At 38.8% G+C, this 26,449-nt stretch overlaps 1 protein-coding gene across 2 annotated transcripts in view; it reads right to left on the reverse strand.

Annotated features, from left to right (window-relative positions):
• The window catches only part of bcl2l1 (BCL2 like 1), a 58,707-nt gene that overhangs the window by 21,472 nt on the left and 10,786 nt on the right, over positions 1-26,449 (reverse strand). Inside the window, exon 3 of one of the 2 annotated variants that reach the window (XM_041798737.1) lies at positions 6,080-6,157. The exons of the other annotated variant lie outside the window; for it this stretch is intronic. Coding sequence (XP_041654671.1) covers positions 6,143-6,157 — 15 coding nt within the window. The 3' untranslated portion in view covers positions 6,080-6,142. Of the gene's footprint in view, positions 1-6,079; positions 6,158-26,449 lie in introns of those variants that run through there. 2 annotated transcript variants of the gene reach the window in all.

Genomic DNA, 26,449 nt, shown 5'->3' on the forward strand with positions numbered 1-26,449 from the left:
TGCAGGGTTAAATAGGAGTTGAACCAAAAAAATGAATATTAAAAAATGTTTTAAGACTGTTTTGAGAATTATCTCAGTTAGCAAGTAGAGCCAGATTACTTCAAAAGTGTGAAATATTTTTGATAATCAGTGTGATCGTGTCTCCACTGACAAACCTGAAAACTTAGACTTTTAAAAGAAAAAAAAAAAACAGTCTCTCCCTTTATGCACCATCTGATCTAGACTGTTCACTTGCAAAAGACAATGGAAGCTTTCTAGCAACTCAAAGAACACATGATGTTCAGGCCACAGTAGCCACAAGCAGCGGATGTTGGCTGTGACGAAACTGTGCTGATGCTGAAGAGGAAGCTGATGGTCCCATTCACATGTAGACAAGAGTGCCCCTAACCAGAGAGTTCTTGCGATAGAAAGCAGACAAAGCTTCCTCTTGGACACACACAAAAAAGGGATGCTTCCAGTTTGTGTATCGGACTCCCTCTGAATAGCAATCACTTAACAAAAATAATCTAGATCAACCGGCTTTGAATCAGTCTGATCCAGAGAGAGGGGATAAATGAGTTCAAGGGGTGAAGTGGAAAGTTACTGGAACTGAGTGGGTCATACTCTGTGGGCAGAATGAAGTCAGAGAGATAAACAAATAAATCAATGTGGAACTTTTTTGTTTGTTTTCTTTACTACAGCACAAAGATTTGATAGGATGTTGGTGTGAACAGCTTTTTAATATCATTAGGTCTTGCTTTTTCAATCTGACTCAAAGAATTAATCTGATCAGCTCAAACTACAAGCCAGTGGTTTTGTAAAAAAAATATGACCCAAAATATTCCTTAACCCTGTGGCTACTTTTGTGGCTATAATCTTGCTTTTAACTTTAGCATTAGTGGTCTAACTTATGAAAATACAACCCCCCATGTACCATGAGCATATTCTAAAATCCATATGTCTGATATGAAGAGCATATCTGTGTATAAATGGGTCTATGTGGGTGAATGAGTGAGCAGTCTGCTGAGTCACAATAAAGTCTACATCCACACAGCGAGTCAATGAACAGCCAGAAAGGAATGTAAGCACATGAAGAGTGTTTGTTGTCTGTTTCTCTGCTAGACAAAATCTATGGCAGACGATCTAACAAGTAACTACTCCCACCTTCCTTAAGACAACCCTTTGTGTGCAAAGCATCCACCCTTTGGGAGAGTAATGTAGAGCCTATGACAATGGAGCAGTCCTTAAAAAGCCTTTACCTTTGTTCAACTCCTATCACAGATCACATTCATTACAAGCCCATGACCCAAAGCCTAATGCTCCCTGAGTCACACACTGTTCTCAGTACTTTTAATAGTCCTCTGTCCAGGGAGAGGCTGAACAACACTTCCAGAAAGTTGCAACACTTTTCATGTGTACACACTGACAAGTCATGTCCTATTGCTCACAGGCATACACTACAGTGTGTCCCTGGGCCTTAGTGGAGAAACAACACATCATGTGTTTTTGTTTATTGAGTAAAGTCACTGTTGCATCCGTGTGACTTACAACATACTGTTTACAGAGCGACTCCATGTGCCAACGTGATGTTCTGGCTGGTAAAACAAGATGATGTCATACAGGAGAGAGTGCATATGAAGTGACTGACCTCTGTCTTACTTAGTGACTAACAGTCAGTGATCAGGTCAGGAGATCATGTTGACTCGGCAAGATCAGAAGAAAAAGAAGATAACCAACAGGGAGATAAACCAGCTGACGCCGCAGAGATGCGCTGTAGAACCCTAAACTCGATGCCAAAAGACAAACTAACATTTGCATTGATAAATCCAATGACATCATCAGCATTTTAACAGAAACAGTCAAAACAGTCAACAGTCATCCACCCCTTACTCTGCCCTAAAGGTGTAGACTTTGTAATTTTTTCAACAGGTTATTTTCTCACATCCCTGGTAATATGCAAAGACATCCAGAGCATCACCAGGATTGTGTCAACCCTTCTTCCTGCTTGGTGGGGCCTTCAGGCAAGCTGTCCATGGTCCTACCTCTATCCAAGTTGTCCAAGTCTAAGTATAAATATTGAAAAAAATCAATGCAACCTGTAATTTGATGTATTCAAAGTATCAAAAATAACAAGTGCTAAAAATTTACTTGCAAACATTAAAAAATATTAAACAATATATGTTATATTGGTTGCTAAGCACTTCTATGATGTAATCATCATTAACCCCATCTGTTTCCTTTTCTGGAACGTTGTTCAAAAGTTCCTTCTCTGTTCAGACATTTGCTTATCCATACCTCACACAGAAAAGTGGATGTCTGGAAAAATTTTGGGAGTAGCTCGGTTTGAAAATTTAGAGGTTTGCATTTAAACATGCAGATTACTCTGAAAATAAATAATTCAGATTCCCCTGATTTACAGATTGACAAAAATACATATCATTTTGTAAATATTTCTGTAGTTAACATATTAAAACCAAACTGATCCCTCTTGGTGATTCACCATAAATTATACTGTACCAGGGCATAAAATGGGCAAGTGCAGTTATCTGTTTGAAAAGCCAAGCTTACTTTAGGTTAGCTGAAAAGAAAGGACTCAGTCAGGCAGGTAAGAGCAAAGAGCAAATGGCTCAGTGCCATACTTGTGCCACCTCACTGCCACCTCACTGCCACCAGTTCTTTGGTAGGCCTCTACGTACAATGGAGGAAGCTAACAACAAAGGCTAAGCATTTTGGAGAAATTAAACACTTGTTTTCTCAACAACTTCTACAAAATGCAATGTATGTACAGCTTATGTTTCAAAGGGTGGTGCTTTAACTGAGGATGTTCTAATGCACCAGTTAAACATGAGTATTGGCCAACATCTCCTTTGTTGACAAGCATTTGTCATCTGCAAACCGTGTGGCATGACTCGATGTCAGGAGTAGCTGTTTATCTCTGCCAAATCAATTAATACTGGTATCTAGATCACCTAACAGATGAATCAAAGAAGGGATTTGTTACTGGGGCAGAAGAAGTCAACTTTTGGAAAAAACACATTAGCAAATTGGAAGTTTAACATTAAAAAACATGGAAACACATGGGCACTGGTATAGGAAAATGTGTCTAAATTGTTTTAAACTTTGTTAGTTGCCCTGATTTTCACAACCGGTGCATCTCTAGGTTTAACCATGAATTTAAACAAAAAGAGACGGCAGACATAATGGATGTAAAAGCCATTAACTCTACCACAAATACCTGGAGCTCTTATGTCACTGCTCAGTTTGGCTAAAAACAGATCACACACCAGCAACTTGACTCCAACTGCAAAAAAAGGAAATACTTTATCAGTTTGCTAAAATGCATGACATTTTCAGAGGTAACGTTAGCAACATGATAAAGCCATGGATAATGAGGCTTCTTTGTGCAGTGCAGTTTGTAGTCAGTCGGTGGGGGTTTACTGTGACAGCAGAGGGTGAGGGTGAGTGATGCCATAGAAAGTGAAACAGGTTGTGGGGCAGACTGTGAAAATGGTTCCAGTTTATATGTACGTATTTAGAGTAGTTTTACACCACTGGAGAAACCTGATGCGGCCTTATATAAATGATTCCCAGTCTCATGCTCACAAGTGATGAATTTAGGTTATTAATTTACCACCAGAATACATAAAAAATAATAATGATCTCACGGATGACAGGCTGCTTGACCTTATAACCCTCATCCTTATCAAAAATGTGATGATCATATGATTACAATAACTCTATTCATTATCACCACCTCTCCTTTATCATCCCAGTGACCTAAGCCAAATGATGTCAGAGTTGATCTTTAGGGCATTAAATCTGAAAAAATGAAATGAATGTGAGCTCCTGTTTCTTTCCTCTTATCAATATCCTCATACCCCTCCAGTTCTCTCTCTTCCTGTTCCTTCTCAAGACTCTCCACCAATTTTCATCTTAACAATAATAGTCCAGGCTTATTTAGGAGCATGGCGGTCAGGCCTGTTGCCAAAGATCAAATATGACCTTGATAGGTAGGAATTACTGTAGGGCAAAGCAGTGCATGTATAAGCTCACAGCACAGTCAGAGCTTAATAGGTATTTATCTGATGGATGCCCCCTGTGGTTACATGATTCTTCTTAAGTAAGAAGAAGTGATTCTGAATGATACAAAGAAGGGAAAGTCAAGGTCAAACAAGGAGCATCAGCACATGTTATAATGTGCATCCTAATCCTTGTGGCTTCCACTGCAAGCTGTGTAAGACTCAATATTTTGAGTCAATATTCTGAAGATTTAAATGTGCAGTGCAACATCATTAAAAGCTGTAATCTTTAATTTCAGATATCATCCGTTTTAAAACAATAAAATCTGTAAAAATGTCAAAAATATGTATAAATTTAATTTCAAATATGCTGTTGATGTTTTGATACCAAAACTCAAAAAGCAATTATTTGTTATTATTGCTATAAAACAAGACAAAAACAATCATGTAAAGTAATTCTAGACATGATTAAATATAGTTTTTGTAGTGTAATCCCTAGTTCATTTAGTGTATGGTTCACATATTCTATATTTTGAAACTCATAGGCAGGTGTATGCTAGTTAGCTCTGAGTCAGTTTTTATTTCAGTAAAACACTGCAGGGTTGAAAATCATTTTTTATGTAAATGTTTGCAAGGTTTCTTCGTTTATTTAGATTACCATGAGTGTGCACTGACTACACCAGTGGTTCCCAAAGAGTGGGTCCCAAGACCCTAAGGTGGGGTAGTGGGATGCTTGCCAAAAAATAAAGAGAGATTTAAAATGATTTAAAGTGGTACATTTTATCCATTATTGTAAGAAATATATATTTTAAATGAGTTCAATTTAAAATAACACCAAACTCCTTCTTGCAACATCGTTTGCTTTAACCACCTGCAGGGAAGGTGGGGGGTCCCTAGCCTCTGACTGTTATTTTGGGGGTTACAGGCTGAATAGTTAGGGAACTTCTGGACTTAACTATCATTAATTCCATTTTAGCTACTGAAAATGTGCAGGATTTTGTTTCCCTTTCATGATCAATTGATTAATATTGATTAATTTAACTTCTTGATTGACTATAGCCCTGTACTATACATTACTTTATTTTAATTCACATCATAAAACTGATATAAGCCAACATAAATCTGTTCACCAGCTAGATGCATGTTCTTTCAAGCTTCCAGCAGTTGAGCAGACATTCACAAATTTCCACTGACTTTGCTCTTAATTCTACCAGGTACTAGGACAGGTCAATAAAATCTAAGCAATTCTACTTTACTACTGCTAACTAAATAATAGCTCTCTCCATTTCATTATCTTCCTAGCTTCTAATGCTAACATTGCACTATTCTGTTTTCTATAAATCATAGCTGTTACTGCTATTTTTTCACATATTGCTACCATCATTAATAAAGCTATAGCAATTCCTTACAAAATAGGAGATAGGTCTGTGGCCATAAATTTGTCTTCCATCTGTTGTTTTGATGTTTCTCCTGTCCCTCTCCTGCTATTCTCTAACCCCCTACCCCTTAAGGGAAGGTTTTGACGCCACTGTAACAAGGCTAAATACTGCTAGTGCTGTACTCATAGTGATTAACACCAGTCTTTATTATAATAGGCCACAAGAGTCTAGACCTGCCCTCTTTTTTAAGTATCTTGAGATGACTTTGGTTATGACTTGGCACCTTAGAAACAAAGGTTGATTGATTGAGGTACATTATCAGCATTTCTTTCCCCATACAGTATAATGAGTACAGAATTTTTCTGCGCATTTGGACAGCTACACACAGCCATCAATATTCTACTGAAGTGAGGCAAACAGAGACCCTATTCAATCTGAAAAAGTGTTCATGTGTTTACCAGCTTGTAACCACAATTTACTTTTGTTATGGGAAGGAGGAAGACTTATGTAGATAATTCTACTTAAATCCATGTGAATGATGAACACTGAAGGGTCATTTAAGGTTTGTGAAGATTACAGGCTGCACATGCTGTTACTTCTGCATTGACCTGTGTACAGTGATGCAATGAAAAACTCACTTGACGTGCAGACTTCGATAAACAAATTGCAAGTTTACTTGAGGTCTTCATGACAGATGACTAGGGCAGGTTTTAGTCTTTGCTTAGAAAACAGGAGACTTCTGCACTGGATATTATTCATCTCTGCTTATTGTCCAGTGCTCTGCAAGGAAAAAAGAGTATTTAACATTTCAGTGCTGACAGGCAGCTCTAAACAGAAAACAACCAAACTGTCATTGATACAAGTTAAGCACCAACTGAGAGACTTTGAGAGAAAGTTGCTCAGTTGCTTAGCCTTCATTAGTCTTCTCCATGTTTCATTGAAGTTTGGAAATCAGCCAGGAAGCTGCACTTTCTAAAAACAATTAGTGTAATGAATGATGAGCAGCTTCACAGCACAACAGTAACCTGCACCCTCCTGTTGACATCACGTTTTCATCTAATTTGCTGCCAACTTAAGCTCAAGATCAATGTGCCATTTAAGGGGGGTGGTGTTGGACGACATGGCTGATTTCACCCGTGATGGATCATTTCCAAGAAGAAGAAAGGAAGTGAGAGGAATTAGGAAATTGAATCATTTAACTTCCCCTTGGTGGTGACACTTGCTGGTGTTTGTGCCAGCATCGATGTGTCTGTGAACTCTTTCGTCTCCTCTTAGACCTTGGAGCTTGCTGTGTGTATGTGAGTGCATATGTTGAGCCGGCAGTGAGACCATGAATTAAAGAGGAGATTAATGAGTCAGGACGTGGAGGCTCAGACACCAATCTGTTCCCAGCCCCTCTCTGGGGGCTGTCTCTCCACAAAACCCCATTCTGTCACCTTAGCCACACACACAGAAGTATACACCGATGGAGCACAGCAGGTAGGCCAAGGACTCAGGACTGTGTGTAAAGAAGTTAGGAGAGTATGAAAACAGAGAGAGGTAGCGGAAGGAGAATGAAATGATCATGTCTGACTGGATTTCAGCAGCAGTAAAATCCTCCACCCTGTAGGCTATCAACCCCACCCAGACACCTCACCATGACCCCGAAATCTGCCATCTGTCTGAATGCAGGGAAGCAGAAACTAAGAGCAGAAACAGTGAAGCTGAGGCCAAACAAAATGTAAAACTGAGGCAACGACATATACTAAAATAGGGGAGAAAACTGGAGGGAAACTAGAGCAAATGAACTGGGTGAAGATGTCTGCAGGGGGAAGGAACGGCTGACGAAAATGACTGGAAACTGAAGAGGGGAAACCCCATGAGGAGACATGCTGCATTCATGTGGTGCTGGCGTAATTGGAAAAATGAGTTACCAAATGGGATTATTAGGAAAAACTCAAGAGTGTCTGAGAAAATTTGGGAATCAATTGCCGAGTTGGAGGACTTGACATCTTATTAAGATGAAACATGGCAGACTAAATGTTGGCCTGATGATCAAACAAGTTTTAATAATTCATATATTAAGTATTGTATTTAGCTGCTCATATTAGATGTGGGATATGGTATGAGATTCAGACCTTTAAACCCCTTTTTAACATTCTTAGATGTTTTCAGAACAGCTTTCCATTTTGCCTCAGTCCACTTTAAATGGACTTTAACCATTGATACAACTTTAACTCTGATTTGTTGATGGTACTGTAAACTGTGTTGACAGACAATGATTTGTGGAAGTGTTGCTGAGCCCAGGCAGGGATTTCCAGCACAGAATCATGCCCATTTTTAATGCAATACTGCCTGAGGGCTTGAAGATCATGAGCATCCAATACTGACCTTCAGCCTTATCCCTTTAACACAGAGATTTATCCAGAATCTCTGAATCTTTTGATGATGTTATGCACTGTAGATAGTTGGATGTTAAAGGCCTTCACAAATGTGGAGGACATTTTTCTGAAATCTTTCAATAACCTATGAGCCTTTTGCTTCCCTGTCTCGAATTTTCGAGATGTGATGTCATGAAACTGTAAAATGTCTCTGATATTTAGTTTATACACTCCTGTAAATAACATATGAGTTTGTTAAATTTGCAAATCATCTCATTCCGTCTTTATTTACATTCTTCACAGTGCTCCATGAAATGCTGTGTTCCTTCAAATACTGTTATGTAAATTTTCAAAAATTGTAAACTTTACTATTTTTCTGCCTGGAAGTTCTGAAGCAACTGGAATTCAACTAAAAAAATGAGGAATGAGGAAAAATTGGTATGAAGCCTAAAAATCTTTGCTTAGGAAAAAAAAAACCCTAACAAAATAAAATAACCAACTGTAGAAGCATTTGTTAGTCTTGCTGTCATAATAACATATTGCATCTTCCAGGGGAAAACAGTGAACTTTTGGTCAAACTGAAAATATTGGAGCTCATTTCTGACCAAAACTGCATCATTATATCGCTTTGAAAAATAAATAATTCAGGGTTTCATCAGCTAATGGTAGGATATATTCTATAAAGAACTGATTTCTTTGACTTATATGAGTCGAACTGTTATTTTTTTCAGCCAAGAGTAAAATACATTTACTCAGAATTATAAAATCTTCATTTAAAAGGTGTACTTTGTTCCAAAATAAGCCTCTATCTAAATTTAAAAACGTTAGAAGAATGGTGTTTATATTCAAGGGAGGTGGCTATCTGTGGAGCATGTAAAGCTAAAAAAAAATATCCAGAGAGGAAGCAAGTGGCAGTGGTGAGGCTCACTGACAGACTGCCTTAACACCACACCTCCCATAACTTACTGCACATATTCAAACAATTTAACAACATGAAAAATCTCCAGAATTACTTCAGCACAGATACATATCTAAAAGCCTTGTGCAAGTTAAGTTTTTGTTCTCTCTTTCTATTAACTTCTCTCTTCTATTATTGCACAGCCTGTGAAGATATCTTCTGTCTTTATTGCTTTACCCCGCTGGCCATTCAAACAAGCCTGTGATGAACATAACGATGGCCTTGATGCTCTTTATCATCATTTTGTCTTTGTGCTGTATGAGATTGGGTGCCACATTACCATGAAATACTCATCAACCTTCTCCATCCATCCCTCTGCTCTCCCACTTTAATACCTGCCATGAGACTCAATAATCCCATGATATGGCTCATAATCTGATCACAGATATGAGCATGAGAGAGAATCAGAGACGCGAAGGCAGGAAAGAGATGGATCGAGGCAGAATGATAGCGAGGAATGAAATGCAATCAGAGAGGAGAGGGATGCAGACGGGTGCTGAGGCTGTGCACCCTGCCGCACGGAGAAAAAAATATAAAACAACAATTTATCACTGGAGAAAGTGAAAGGATGTGGGCCAGAGCAAAGAGGGTAAAAAATGAGGGGGTAAGCAGAGAAAAGGAGAGAAGGAAAAGGGAAGAGTGAGGAAGAAGAGGGAAGGAGGGGGGAAGACTTGCTCATGACCTGATTTCAAGCCTAAGCCTCGGAGAAGTGGAGCAGCACGTACGCATCCAAATGCAGCGTCTTCACTGTGCTCTGCAAACATGCAGCTGCTCTGTTCTTACAGCATGATCTGAAGTGATGTTCACCACATACAAATCAGACTATATGCAGAGTATGCATTACCCTACACACTAGAAATACTTGTTGGGCCTTCTCTCCCTAAAGGCTTGCCTATCTCTTCTCAAATAAGGCGTTTATTAACCCAAATAAGCTCAACTTTTTTCAAGACAATTTAGCTCAGATCACAGAGACTTAAAAATGACAAATAAATAATACAAAAGAGCTAAATATGGAAGGGAATCATAAAAAAATACAACTTAAGAAACCTGAGAGCACAATGAGCATCCCATTCATGGTGTATCAAAGCTTCAGTGAAAAATCCATGAAATATTTAGAGCTTTTTCGGTGAAACCCAAAAATCACTTTTATTCTTTGTGACTTCTCTACTTACAGTGTATTTAACTAGGACATTTGCAAAACAGTAACTGCAACACAATGTGTCCACCTTAATCAGTGAAACTGGTTATAACCTAAAACCAAAGATATTTCCATACCATGTGTACGAGTGGAAGTTACACAGCTCCCTGCTGGGTCTAAAAACTTCCAGTTTAGCACCAGTTCAGCTCTGCTGGTAGAGCAAGCATTCATATAAAGAGGCTACATGATTAACACAGCGGTCACAGATCAATTACCTGACCCTGGCACATGATTGATGCATGTCTTACCCCATTCTCTCTGCCCACATTCCAGTCACTCGTCAACTGTCCAATCAAACCAAAGCCCCAAAAATAATCTAAAGACAAAATCCTACAAACTGTAAAAGTGCATCTCTATGTGGAGTCTGTAAAGGGTGAGGGTAGCTTCATATTAAAGACCTGGGCCTGGATACGAGTACATTTGACCTCAAAGTCCGGTTTCAGCCTCTTGAGTCTGCTTAAGAAGTGGTCTTGGGGGGACTCCTGTTGATTCAAGCACGTTACAGGAGATGGGAGCTCAACCATAACCAAACAGTGGGTACTTCAGGGTGCATACTGAAAATCTGACATAACATTTAATACTTTTAAAACCCTTTTAAGGATTCTCTTTATACACTGTAGTTTCCAATTTCTAACCAGCATTGGCGACATAGTTATGTGTATTTTGTGCGGCTTGTAAAATAAAACTGTGATAACATGGTAGGAGATGCAGGTTTTATTGTGAGGGTGGAACAGTCTGCAAGAATGTTGGTTCAGTTCATACCTCAATTTTGATGTCATGGTTCGGTATGTTTCCAGTATGGTAGCTGAAGCAAACCAACAGAGATTTTCTTTTTCTTAATTGGGAACTTGCCCATGTACACACTGTCTACATTGCAGAATCAACATTTTAGGCATCATAGGCCTACTTAGTTTTTTTCATTAAAATCAACAAAAATAAAATGGAACAAATGTGAATTAAGAAAAACAGTGCAACCTCCAGCCAAAAAATATATTCAATATACATTTTTTCTTGTAGTATGCAAATAAAGCTTTCTAGATCTAATCAAAGCTTTTTAATTTAGTTGTACTGACCATACAATGACAATAAAGGCAACTGAGTCTTCTTTTGTTTGTGTGAGATGCTAGCAGTAACATTAACAGACCCTAGGCTAGTATTACACTTGTTGAAAGCTTCACTGCAAAGCTGATTTTAATTACAAAATCCTGATAGAAAATCGCATCCACACAGTTAGGGCTTATTTCCTCCAGTGAGCTGCACGGAAGATGTGAGAGTAGGAAGAGGGTCATTATTGTTGTCTTAAAAACAATAAAGACATCCCAAGTAGCCTGCAGGATGGACTCCATTGTCTGCACTGAGCAAATGTGGACCTGGGGGGTTGTCTTTGTTATCACTTCTGTCTTCTTTTTGGCCAATCTGCAAACCAACTAAGAGCACAATGCCACTTTCCACTATGAGAAAGAATGTATACACATGTATGCTTGAGCATGGAAGATGTCACTAATCTGAAGCTGACAAGGGTGGGAGAGGAGGGTGAGCAATTGCTCCTGGGCACAGTGCAAAAAATCCCTGCCTGATATGAAACCATTCTAGTATTCTGCATAAACTTTAACACATCATAAATTTAGATGTAGATTATATTTGCACTAGCAGAAACTTTATAGCTTAAGCATTAACCCTGACTAAACCTGTGAGGATTTAGATAGTCAGGGTAGATAAACAATTCAGAGTGCGTGATAGATATGGCTACAAGAAACTAAATCATGCTTAATCACGTCCTTAGTTGCACAACCATATTCTGATCTTTAGTTTCAATTTGATGATTTTAAAACAGATTTCAACAGCATTGATCAGTTATGACTTTCATTATGAGACTTTGAAATCAGCAGAAAAAATGTGGAGACTGATTAATAAAAATACCAAAAAAAGATCATGAGGAGACAGAGAAAGGAAATTCTTTGTCAGCCTGGCTTACCATAACATTAGTGTTCACATCAATCTTAAGGGGATCATTGAAAATAATGCCAGTGTATTCAATAGTGCAGCTTTTTCAGCACAGTGCACTGCTTGGCTGCATTTTAATTCTGTATAAATTTAATTAGTCGAAGAAGTTGTTATCACAACAAGAAATAAAATCAGTGTAGGCGTTCTCCGCGGTCAGACTCCGAACCGCAGAGAAGGGACAACAAAGCAGTGTCATCAGAAAATTTGTCCAAATCGCTGCCCTCCTGAGTGCTCGCCATATGCATCTGCCTCTCTCTATTCTTATCTTCCTCGCTCTCTGCAGCCACACTTTGCCAGACACCTCTGAGGGGGGGCGGCACATAATGGTGCACTACAGTGAAAGTCGGATGTCTAGCAGTCTGGCAAAGCCGCTCTAATAGCTGCACACTCTGCAGTGTTCTGGCAGTATAGACACCAACACTCATATATTACACAGCTGGATATCTGTCCTGTATACATAAACAGAGCCTGGATATGGAACACACAGACGTCTTGCTGCTGTGACACCAGAGTGTGTGATTCTAAATAAGAGAAAAAAGAAACAGAGCGAGCATCTGATGCAGTTTAAATGCAGCAAATGTGCTCATTAGAGACTGTGTGATGTCTCACTGCTGTGTGTGATCTGCAGGGCTGCAGGTTTTGACTTTTACACAAATAACTGATGTTCTTACAGAAGATGTAAACACACACTGTGGGTGGTTGTTGTCTAAAGACCGGCCCCCTGAGTAGTTTGTTATTTAAGTGATATACATAATCACTATAATGAGTTTTAAACTGGTCTAACATTGGTTGTTTACGAGCTGACCTTTCATCAAAACAGTTTTTCTCTCATCTATTCACGATCATCCACAATTGAGGTTCCATTATGGATGTTTTTGTGTGTAACCCTGTTCCTACTGTCCTTTGTACCATTTGGCAGAATATCAAATAGAGCAAAAGGCAAACAGACCAACTGCAGGAATGGTACAGACATGTTAGTTCAAATGAGGATGTAGCTGCCTCCAGCTTCAACAAACTCCTGAAAATTTCACTATTCTCTCTCTCTATACCTACACCATATTGTTAAACATACTGAAGAAGAACAATGGATTCAGGTTGAAAATGTCCAGGTCTATCCTCAAAATTTGTTTTCTTATGTGTTTTCTAAAACTGAAAAAAATACTTCTGTTAATTTTATGGTTAGAAATGTATCAGCAACATGGAAAAAAATGAAGAGTCTTTTAAGGGAATCTATAACACTGCCAAAGCATACTTCATTGTGGAATAATCCTTGGATAACTCTCCAGAATAAAGTGTTAAACTGGTCTACATGGAGGGAGAGAGGTATAGAAACGGTGGAGGATTTAATGAATGGTAACAAATTTATTTCCTGGACTGACTTTAAAAGCAAATATGGTCTGTCAAATGGGGATTTTTTCAGGTACATGCAGCTGAGGAGTTTATTTCAAAGTTTTGACCTTGAATCTTTGGGACAACCCAGTGAGTTAGAGGAAGTTATATTCAAGTCTGAAACATGTAACAAACTGACAAGTAAAGTCTATAAAATCTTGCAGAAATCTTATTTGGTTGACACTTTGTTGAAATCCAGAATGTGTTTATGGAACCAGGATTTAGGAAGGGAGGATATAAATTCCAAGTGGGAACAATGTTGGAACATAACAAATGATATTACAGTCAATGAAAATCTACGTTTGATTCAATATAAAATAATGTATAGAATTTATTGTACCAGAGATAAAATGCATAAGTATGATGGGAAGGTTTCAAAGAACTGCTTAAAGTGTGGAACTGCAGATTCTTTGTTCCATGCGTTCTGGCAATGTGGTAAAATTCAGACAATATGGTCGGAAATAGAGAACTGGCTATCAGAGGTCCTCGGTACGAAGCTTAATTTCCACCCATCACTTTGTATCTTACAAGACGTTTCAAACAATAGTGTGCAATTTCCACAAAAATGGATCATTCTCCTTTCCTCGTTGATATTAAAGAGACTTATTTTAAAACAATGGAAATCTACATATCCTCCATCCCTTAATCACTGGAAAAATGAATTGTCTTATTATTTGAATATGGAAAAGCTTATTGCCATTGAAAAAAACAAAGTGACTCAATTTGAGAACATATGGGGAAAAATAATACAAGTGCTGAACTCATAAAGTTATACATTTAACAGATAAGTAGTCTGTGTCTTACTTGTATAGCATTTCGGTACTCCCTGTGGGTGGATGAATTGTCTGTGCTGATGATGGAGTATTTATTTATTTATTTTTAGTTTATTTATTTATTTTTAGTAGGTTGAATAAATAGCAATGCCTGATATATGGAAATTTATATGAGTTGTTCAGAGAGATTAGTATATTAATTTGTTGGATTATAGGGATTATAGTGATTAAAGTTATGATAAAGGACATGAAAGGAGGAAGTTGAGCTTTTTTGTTTTTTATGTGGGTCTGTGGTATTTCTGTGTTGCATATTTACTTATTTTTGTGTAATGGTTTTGTTGGTTCTGTTTTTTGTTTGTGTGTTGTTTTGTTTAGTTTTTGTTTGTTTGTTTCCTTTCTTGTTTGGGTTGTTTTTATGATAATTATATATTTCTGTTGTATAAAAAAAAAAAAAAATTCACTTTTTTTCAGGTCTGATTTTTCCAGGCAGTCCCCTGGGTGAAAACTTGTCAAAAAGTCAGGGGGATTTTTGTGAATGAAGTGGGCTGTATTCTCGAAAATTCCCAATTGCCATTTTGGATATGTTGCAAACATTAACTTAACTTGAGCAGCATCATTTTTATGCCATACCTTGCCTCCTGTGACCTTCATCTCACTGGGGAAATCTCCCTCTAAAAGGGACACATGTATGATAGGAACTCTCACACATGTGTCCCACACAGGTACACATGTGTGGGAGTTCCTATTGAGTTGACTTTCCATGGACTCAGGATCCAGCACACAAGTAAGTTGTTTGAGAATGTCAAAAGGACTGACCAAAATCTCTGGAAAAGTTTGTCCAAGTTGGGGCCTTATTAGCCTTATTCATTTTCCAACCTCTGGTCTCTGCAACAGCTAGTATCAGAAGTGGAGGTCAGGTAGACCATACTGAACCCTTAGAACTGTCCATGGTTTATTTTGATTAAATTAAATTTAAATTCAATTTAAATTCAATTTAAATTCAATTAACTGAATTTCCCCTGCAAGGATAAATAAAGTTATTGTATTGAATTGTAATGTATTGTATTTTCACAAAATAATGGATTTTTGCAACACCATCATCACAGGTTTAAAAGAATGTATTGTGTTATAATAGTACCACAATGATGTGAGTGCAAAGCTTCTCTGTCAGCCTGTGTAAGGCTTTAACACAAGCTCTGTGCTGCAATGGATCAACTCAGTTTAACTGAGCCCAGTGCTACAGGGATATGTATTTTAACAGCTTTAACACCTACTTAAAGGTGTGTTTTACCCAGAAACCTGGTTGTTTTAGGCCCATGAAGATTCAAAGAAGCAGGCTGGTAAATGGTTAATGGATCTGAGCTTGTATTGCGCTTTTCTAGTAATCTGACAACTGGGTGCTGACTCAAGTGCTTAGTCCACCGCAGGTCACACCTACCCATTCCCAGCCTTCCACTCCATTCAATCCACTTTGACAGACTGATGGCAGAGGCTTTAGCTTTAAACAAGGTCAGAGAAACAGCAAGAAACACCATAGCTCCATACACTCATAGGTACCTCTGTTAAAGCTAAGCCAAACCAATGATAAGAGTAAGAGTTCAGAGTAATTAATGTTTTGTTTGAGTGCTTTTCCACATCAGGAAATATGGCATTGACAAGAGCTTAAGGCCATATAGTCGAGCTCAAGAGTTCAGATTCTTGTTGGAATGGAGGGGTAGAAGTGCTAGGTGTAACTGGCACTTCAAATGGAAATTTTTCAGCGGCACACTCTGAACTTAGTGTTACGAGAAAACTCTGAATATCCGTTGCAAATCAGCCGGAATGGCTGCTCAAGAAGTGGACAAAAGTCAGTAGTTTCTTTGTAAATAATAGCTGAAATTTACACAAAAATCTATTATAAATTAATATTGTTTTATCCAAAATTAAAAAAGGTTTCCAGTAGAAATGCCTTGTTTTGTTGTTGCATCTTTTTATTTATAAGCTGTCAACTGCTATTGGTGACATATTAGAAACCTGATGTGTTGGGACATTTTGTGGTGAAGGATTTTATCACTACCACTTCCACTACCACTCAAGGGACAAAGGGACAATCCAAGTCTAAGTGTTGGGATAAAAATTGGGGCTGGGCATTGGTGCCACCAGGGATCTCAAAGATAACCTTACATGATGATTTGAACGGTATTGAGAGATTAAAGTGACTTTAACTGGTTAAAGAAAAGATGTAGAAGGATTTTAGGAGGTTCTAAAGAGCAGTGATCTCGCAAACAGGCCACTTTACACTTGCAAAAGTCTAAAAAGAAAAACAGTTAGCCTGTCAAGTGGGTTACAACTAAACCTACTGGATTAAGAACATTAGGCCACAGGAGAACAGAAAATTTAAGACTATCCTAATCTCAAAATCCAGACAGTTGTTGGCTAAAATCCTTCACCATATTAAAACTTAAAGCTAAAAAAAGCACAAATCTGGCTATAAAACTGGATTAAAATGTCAATTTACAGCAGATCTTCTCAAATAAACTCAACTCTGGCATATGTGTTTTTACGGTAAACGACATGAGACATTTCCCTGATGTTCTCGTCAAGGAGCTGGAGGCAACTAAAAAAATGCAATCTGTTTGCTGCCATTTTCAAGCTGCGAGTCCGATACACACCACTGACAACAAACACACAAAGACCAACACACACATTGGATCTCACAGATAAGGACAAGCTAAAACCTGAGCTTAGACACAGGCACACAAAGACAATGGGGACGCATCCGTGGCTGAGCAGCTCGGTGACATTCATATGAAAACATTCAGAGATCAATCTGCATAGAGCCACCCACCACACAGAGGCGTTTATTGACAGCGCTTGAATAGTCGCCACCATTGATCGAAAGCCAAAAGGGTTTGCCAGACTGTGTGTGGATTCTATGTGTGTCACAAGTCAAAAAATGAGACAATGACAAAGTCGCTTTTGAGCGTCCCTTTAAACGACGTCTTTGTCTGCAGGGCGACAACACACCTGTGGGTGCTACTAAAAAAGCCAGTAAAGCAAATTCCTCTGTGTGTCTGTGTGGCCACGGGTCCTTTGTTTGAGGTAGTCACATGACCAGTCTGACATCGCGCCGTCCCCCCTCCCCTTCCCATCGTACTACCATACAATAAAACTCTCAAATATATGAGACAATAACAACCGACGCCACATGTTTGATGACAAACAAATACATAATCACTTTAAGGAAAGTTTGCTTGGTGAGCAAAACACTGAAAACCAAGAGAGCCACAAAAACATCCCTCCTAATTAGTCACACGTGAGCCGTTAGCGAGATGGATGGAGGAGGAGGATGGGACAGGATGAGGGGAGATAAGATGGGAGTAAAAGAAGGGGAAGATGAAGGGATGGTGGCAGCCGTTCAGGTGGGGGTGGAGGTTTGGAGAGAGATAAAGCTGGGGCCAATCGATGGCGGCGATGACGATTTGTGTGTTTTTGATAAACAAACGGGCAAACAACCGGAGAGCACAGAGGAGCAAGGGCACACGGGGTTAACGGTGAAAATTGATGAGCCGTGCTGTAGCATGTCTGCTTCCAAATGTATTTAACCAATATAGTCTGTTAGTCTGTAGATGATGAGGTAGATGGATGCAGAGAAGACAGGGAAGGGATGTGGAGGCGGCGGTTAGGGAGGGAAAGAGTAGACAGAACGGGAAATAAAGGAGCTCAAAAATGATTAATAAAGGAGGTGGAGTGGGAGGAGTCAAAGGTGGAAAAAATAAGGGACAAGAATCGATCAGTGGCGGGGGAGGAGTGCTGATGGAGGAGACGGCAGAAGAGACGGAGGGAGGGAGATGTTCAGAGGATGAGTGGTGGAGGGTAGGGGGGTGGCTGGGGATCTAACTGCCTATCCTATGTGCATGTTAATTACAGAGTGAGAGAGAGCGAGAGAGAGAGAGGAGAGAGAAAGAGAAAGTCAATAAGTCTGCCAAGGAGGATGACACAAAGGAAGCTCAGGTGTTTTCCTTGTCAAAACAAGCTGATGGAGTTAAATTACAGCCTCAGAGTATTGCCTACTTCACACTACAAACAGCCTTGATACTTTCCATAAATTGTTTTTTAATTAACAGCAAGTCTTGCTGAGATGATAATGCAATGTTTTCAAGTGTCCCAGCCAAGATGGGGCGCTGCAACTGCAGTCATAAGGCCATAAGTCTAAACAAAAAATAAACAATAATTAAGTGAATAATGTTTCAAAAAACATGAATCTACATTCAAAATACCTGCAGACTAATACACTTGCATTTAAGTCTCTTTTAGTAACATACCAAGAGAATCTTCTTTTGGGGATGTTAGAAGTGTTGCGGTTTTCAAATCCCCTCTGTACCCCATTGTACCTGGTTCATCAAAAATGCACAGGTTAAAAGATTGTTTATGCTACAATGTTGTGTATCAAAGAAGCAAAGTTATAATTAGGGATGTGTGCAATTAGTCAATTGATGTTGCCACTTCCTCAAGTCAGCACTAGAATTACAGGTCTGTTAAGCTAATTAGGAATTATCTTAATAATGCTGGCCCACATTGCCAGTTGAATGTTGTGCTACACTTCTGCATTACATCTACATGGTAAGCCCTAGCAGCCTGCACTATAGCAGTATATTTAAGTATTAGTGTTTTAGCATCACTCTGCAGTACTCCACCAATGCTAACCTGCAGTGTGGTTTCTACCCAGAACTGACTGTATTCTGTTGGAGCTGATGAACATTGAGCAGCAGTTGACTTTGCAAAGAAGAAAAGAGAGGAAGAGATGGAATATACAGTCGCTGAATCAGCTAAGGCAGAGGATGGGGAATGATTTTTTGCATTTGTTCAGCCACTGAAAGTAGCAGACGAGGAAATACATCTATGATGTTTTTGGGTGAAAGTAAGTCGATTTGATGTATTGGTAGTTGTCTGCAGCCATTTCTCTCACACCAACGTACACACAATATACCTAGAGACATAGATGCAGTTGTTTTTAATAGGGCTGATACCGATATTTAAAATAACAATTTAGCCAACTGTCTATATGCTTTATTTCACATTCTTTTTATAAGACTCCAAACAAACACTGAGTTTAACTATGAAAACAGAGTTTGGCTGACTACTGACAACTTCTCCCCATAAAAAAATCATATTTGATTCTGCAGTTAGGTCTACCTGATGCTAAAATAAAATTGATTGGACACAATCTACCAACGGTCAGTATGTTTAAAGGGATGGTACTGGCTGATAGAGATGTTAAACCAATGCACTGGTGCATCCCTAACAGTAGACATCACTCAGAGACTGGCAGTCTGTGCTGTTTCAACACATAGTTAGGTTTTTTTAGAATGTGCTCATTATGCTGCATGTGTAGGTCTCTGCATATGTTCAAGGCTATGTGGACCTACAGCTTGTGCTATGGTGTAGATTCAATGTAAAATCAGCCTTAAGCTGTAATGCAGCAAATTGCCAGAAGGTCTGATTTATAGCTCTTCCAGATGGATGGAAAGATGGAATCTCACAAGAGCAGTGCAAGTAACCCGGAGCGCTACATCCAAGTAAAGGCATGTGAATGTCCATGTACAAGGGAAGTCATCCTGATGGTGCAAGCACTTCTAATGTTAACCACATTTGGCAAATCAAATGGACATCGTTTATCTGTAGACTTATGCAGTTCTTAATTAGCCATCAATTTTCTTAATGAATGTGACCATCTGTTTCATATGTTCCTTTTACTTACGCAACATGCAACACGCAACATGATTTGGACAGTGTTAAGCTCTGTTACATAAATCATGCTCAGTTTAACTGTTCTCTGAGTGTTTTCTTGCGTCCATACTAATCAAGCAATCTGAATTTAAATTTCTAACAAGCAATTAAGTAGGTAAAAGCATCCCTAATTAAATATTGTATAGCTTAGTTATTGTCCACAAATCCTGTGAAATGCCAAAATTAGCATATGTCAATTAACCTCTCAATACTTTCTGACATTCCCACTCTGAATGTGGCTATTAGCTGAAAGCCTTTGGGGCTGTAGTCAAAATGTAAATTCTGGTTATAAATAAAGAGCTGGAAAGAGCTGGATATTTTTAATGATTTTTTTCCCTAAATCGATTAACTGCAGGCCCTTCTGCAGCAGAAATAAACATAGCTTTTCATGTTGCAGGAACATGTATGCAGACATGTGTGCATGATAAGATAGAGGAAAAAATATAACAAATATGTATACAGTGTGCTGAAAATGGCATAATATCATGTTCTGTTTACAGCCACAAGTGTCAGAGGGTATTTGAAAAAAAGTCTAAGAAAACAAGGCCTTATGGAAAGACTTTGAGTGCTCGAGGACATTTTTCTTATAGTTAACTTTTCCTTGACCTTACTGTGACTGTGGACAGCATAAAGCAGAACTGCTGGGATAATGGTCTCTTTTTCTCCCTTGTTTCTCCACTGGATCCCCCCCATCCCTCCACCCATCTCCAGCCAAGCTTCCCCAGACCGTAGCAGTGCGATTCCTCTAAATGAGTTTAGCTTTTATTAGTCTGTCAGAGGGGAAAAAAACAATGTTTCTCCCAGTAGCAGGTCGAGATATTATTCATCTATAATTGGTAATAACCCTGTACCCCCACCCTGAGGCGGCTCAATCTCCACTGAGTAATCACTGCCATCGCCTGCTCTGCTGGAAACAGCATTATTAGGTCGATGGCACTGTCTCTACCACTGCTGTCTGCCAAGCTTTATTATCTGACAATATATGGCTTTACTCCTACACTTCCTTTAAAACATCAGGCATGGAGGGAGAATCGGCGGCTGTTTAATGTCATAGCATCCTGGACAGTGGAGGCTCCAATGAGCTCCAGAGGGATCATTAAAAAGAGACTACAACACTTTTATGACAGTGAGATTTGCTTTATTGTGCAAAACACCTTTCACTTCTCAAAATTTACCTGCCATCTGCACTATTTCACTTGCTTCACTTTTTTTTGGGATTTACATATTGAAATTCTACTCAAAAAGGCAGCTGCAATTCTGACTTCTCATAATTCTGACAGTCAGGGCTGCACCTAACAATTATCTTAACATTTTAGAGTAATATTTACTTTAATATATGACCAATAAGATAATAAAATCTTTTAAAAATGCACAAATTGGAGATCTTTTGGGATATCATACTCACTTATCTCTTCATCAGAATTGCTTCTGCACAAGACATAAATGTAATATTGTAAATATAACTGTTTCCTAAATAAGGGTGTGCTGTTAAATGCAATGCTATTTTCAAGTCTCTTCTCAAACTTTAACCACAAGACTCCAAACTTTATGGAAAGCCCCCAGCTTCAGCAATCACGCAGTGCTGGTTATTTTGGCTCAAGATTACCATCATACTTCTGTTCCTAAAATTGCATGTTTCTATTGACCTTTAGGCAGTGGCCACCAGTTCCTTAAATCTGACTGCCAAAGTAGAATGATTTTAAATGTAGTCTCCCTTAGCTGTAGTTCAATGAAAAGAAAGACATTAAAAGAATGGAAATATATTTTCAGAGCTTCATATTTCAGCTCCAGTTTTTAATAAACATATACTTTTTTTTTAGTTTAGCTACTCTTTACTACATCTTCCTCATCTCTGCATCTTTTAACTTTTACATAATCTTGTCATAATCTTCTAATTCGCTGAGAATTTAATTAACATAGTACATTAAAAATAAACATACAATAAATAAATTGACATAAACTTCATGAAAAGAGGGCAACAACAGAATAAGCAGAGAAAGCTGGGCATTTGTACCATTTTTTAGTGTTTGCTCATGGAACTTGAAGCACTTTAATTCACTTGAGTGTGTGTATTTGACAAGTTTAGCACAGAGGTGATCTATTTAGGCAGATGACCATTTCTAATAAAAGAACAACCAACGCCTGTCCCATCTAACTGTTAATGAAGGCCAGCCAACTTTGTCATACAGGGCGCAGTAATGAGTGCAATAAATGCCACCAGTAATGAAACGTAGGGCAGAATGATACACTGAGTGTAATGGTTTAAAGGAGCTAGCTGTGGTTTATTTACAGATTATGTCTCAGTAATCTAAAACTGACAATATCTCCATCCCTCCTCCAGTTTAAATGTGCCAGTTATTTTTAAAGGTTATTTTTTGGGCTTTATTTGCCTTTTTTCAGATAGGAAACCCAAAAAGAGATATGAAATATAGGAAGAGAGTAGGGGGGAAGACAGCGCTGAGACCAGGACTATGGTCTCTGCGTATGGGCACCCACCCCACAAACTGAGCTTAACTGGTGCCCTGTGCGAGTCTTTTTTACTGTAAAACAAACAAACAAAACAGACTCTTCATTTGCCTTGAATATATGACAACTAGAGTTGCACCACTGGTTAAATTCAGGGCCAATACCATCTGTCCACCTGTTATCTAAACCACTTGCCCCATTCAGGATTGCAGGGGGGGCTAGAGACCACCCCAGCTGTCAGAAACGGGGTAAATCCTGGACTGGTCACCAGTCAATCCCGGACTGACATACAAACAATGGGGCACTCAAAAAAACCACAACGGGCAATTTAGAGTCACCAGTGGACCTATGAGCAGTTCTCTGGACTATGAGAGGAAGCCGGAGTACCCAAAGAGAGCCCAAACACGCACATGGGAGGGTATGCAAACTTCACACAGGAAGGCTTTGAACCTGAACTCTTCTTGATGTGAGGCAACAGTGCTAACCACTCCACCACTGTGCCGCCTGGGTCTGTATCACTTTTAAAATACCATTTTTAGCCTGTTGCAAATGCCTTTTTTCATAATTTCTTTGTAACTCTTTGTGCCTATTTATCAAAAAGCCATGAGTAATTCCTCCTCTTGAAATGTTCTCTTGAACTGGAAACACATCTAACAAACTGCATGTCACTGATCTTTCTAAGAGATGTGTAAGACTCCCACAATAACATCACTTCTTTCACTTTTGACAACAAAAATAAATCAGACTTTGTCCAACAGGTGATTTCCTCAGCCCTATTTAAGAAACTCCTTCTGGAATCAGCAGACAGGTGGAATAGTTTGCAAGCAGCATATTGAACACTGAAGGGCACATATTAACTTACACAGATGTTCTTATGATGAATCTGTGCATCCCTAATGACGACAACATCATGTCAGGTTGAAGTGTTATTGGTCATCTAAAGCATTTTTAGCATTTTAGCCAGTGGTTAGAAGCATTGAAAATACCACTTTTTCTAGTCTTAAGCATAAAGCATCCAAAAACAGAACACAGCCAGGGGATGTGATTTTCAGTTACTCCATCTGAGTGATTAACTGCTCAGCATTCATGCCCCAAAGCTCTTTATAGCTGCAGAGAAATAGCCACAACATCAGCCTTTGTTTACACCAGCGCAGGGGAATCGGGATGTTTGTGGAACTGTAACCTTGTGCTGAGGAGTTCTCGCAGTATGGGGATAAAACATGGCACCTACATGTAGTATTTAGTGGCTACAGCGTAGCTTATTAGTGGCCAAATGTTATCTATCCACAGTAATATCATACTCTGCATTGAAGAGCCATTTACATACTTTCCATTGTCAAAATGTTCCGCTTCCTCTTGTTTTTTTTTTTTCAACTATTTTTTCTGCCAGAACCCAACCAAATAGAAAATTCATAGAAAACAGGAAGCAACAATAATATCATAAGACAACTAAGTGAAAGAGAGTGAGAGTGAGAGAGAAAGTGACCTTGGTTCCACTGAGAACAGACTAATATTTCATCAGCTAACACTAAGGGCACACCTGCCTCACAGCTTCACTCAGGTTCCCACATCTGCCAACGGCTCTGTGCTTCATCCCTGTGAGGGAGCGTCAGGGGAGGGACGGGAGGAAGAAAGGGGGAAACTTAAAGACAGGAAGAAGAAGAAGGAAAAAAAAAACCTCATGTGGGTTTGCTCAGAGACTTTGGTACATTCCAGGGAACGTGAGGACATCTTTGAACAGACAAACCACAAAAAGAGAGAATAATGATACTGTGACAAAGGCAGAGAAAGAAGTGGAGTGATGTAAAGAAATGACAGTATTCATAACAGAAAACCACCTACTGAACTGCATATTTTAGTTTGTCAGTGCATGTTGGGACTGCACCTGTTCTAAGTGCTTCCGCTTATGAACAAGGGGACACACAGAAAGCCAATTCTCAGTCCTAAGCTCCAGACAACCGAATCAACAACAGAATAAAATTGAATTATGTAAGCCTGTTAGGGAAGGAAGTGGCATCATGTGTTTCTTGGTATTTAGCAAGAAGTGAAACCATTCCAGTGAAATGTCTGAACATGCTGATCCATTCAACATTTAGTTAAAGTCATTCACTTCTCCAAGTCTAGGTTACGCTGACATGCAAGCCATCGACCACATGCCACTGCTGCATGCTAACGGATGTTGTCAGTTCAATTTGCTGCCATGCAAACCGTCTACTGTGAACGTCTTCCTGTGTGTTTGGTGTCTGTGTAGGTGCTGAGATAATTCAGGCTGCATGAGATCATGGTAATCAACTACATGTGAAAACATGTTGATGTCAATGCTAAAAATATTCATTAGTGGTGAGGATGAGTAATTATATTTACGGTAAGTTTAAGGTCTGATCTATTTTCATTCTGAATTAGCCTCTAATTTGTGAATAAGTACTCAATCAGTCCATTTAAACAGCTGCTTAGTAAAGGACACTATCAGAAGAAATACAAAGCCTGATGAATTACATTGATTGTTGGTTTTTTTCCAAATAATTTTCTGCAATTCACTTTATCACTGTGTTTTATAAGTATGAGTATAAGTACTTGCTTGGTATCGGCACTGATACCTGATACAGGTATCGGTATCTGTGCATCCCTATATGGCACACTACAGGAGGAAGCCAGGCCCTTGACCTGCCAATACACATATGTTGTTCTGCTCCCACCGTTTATATGTTATCATCATAATTTTATGGTTTCAAAATAAAGCTGATGTTTAATAGTTACCAGGGAGGACTCTTGCCTTGCCTCCATTGGATCAACTTGGATGGATCCTTCCTACAGACGATGGATCCTGGACTTTCAGAAGGAACCATAGTTTTTACATGATCTCCATCAATGAACTACACTGCCCACAACCCTGGAGAGTCACAATGAAGTCTCTGACTGGCAGAGCCCACTGTTACAATGGAGACGCCTACAACCCTCGCAAAATTTTACCCGTTGGCTGTTGATGATAATACACAAGATACTACATATTTAAACTATATAGAAAACTATATATACACAAACTTTTATATATTACAACTTCATTATCAATAATAAAAGCACTACACTACAGATGACTGTAGAAAGAAGGTCTGCATGTTCGAAAGTTTGAAAAGCTATCATTTGTAAAAAATGATGGGAATCATAACAAATTGTGGGGTGCATAGATCCTGTGCTCCTGGATAAAAAGATTATGTATTCAGTCATGTGAGGCAATGATGGCCTTTAGTTAGGTCATGCTGTGTACACAGCAAGGGGGGGTTAAGTTTGACCTATGGCTCCGTACCAACGTGTCTCTCTCTCACACATGTTTCTGACTCTTTCCACTGTCCTCTTCTCTGCTAAAGGAATAAGAGGCCCAAAAAATAAAATTTAACAAAGAAAATGTAAACAGTCTTGTACCTTTGCCATTTTCTTCATTTTCAAATCCTGTTTTTGCACCACATCAAATGTCTTAAAGGCACAACTTCTCGGGTGGCTGGATGACCCAGGATTAGAATCTGGTATAAGGATTAGGGCTGGGCAATTAATTGCAAATTAGATTAAATCTCAATTATGGCCCGCTGCAATTTACAAATCACAGAAGTTGCAATATTTTTTTTAACTTGAAATGTGTCAAAATACCAGTTTAACAAATCAGATTTTTGCAGAGATTTAATGCACATGATGCAAACATTCAAGCGTCATTTTTTTTTACAGTGGTTTACAAAAATCCCCTTTTTTGTGTTTTATGTATGTTTTTCCTAATCAAAATGAGTGATATAAATATGATAATGTCCTTAAACAAAGCAAATGGTATACATTTGCAATATGAGCAAAAATAGTAAGCTCATTCTAAATAAAACTGATGAAGCCTAGCGTTACTTCACGAAAGTCATACCCCAGCTGTGATCAGCTGGTTGCCAGCTTCCCCTCCCTCACCCCAGCCGCCTCCTTTATAGCTTAAAGCTTGTAAAAGCTTGTTGCACCCCCATATTCAGATCCATGCTACTATGTGTTAATTGCTTCTGAAATAATTTCAACTGTTTTCAATGCACATGGTTTTATCTATGGAATAATTTATTGTTTGAATTTGTTGAAAAATACACAAGATTGACCTAAGAATAATCACATATTTAATTGCAATTGCAATATTGG

This window comes from Cheilinus undulatus, linkage group 11 (genome assembly GCF_018320785.1).
Source record: "Cheilinus undulatus linkage group 11, ASM1832078v1, whole genome shotgun sequence".
NCBI lineage: Eukaryota > Metazoa > Chordata > Actinopteri > Labriformes > Labridae > Cheilinus > Cheilinus undulatus.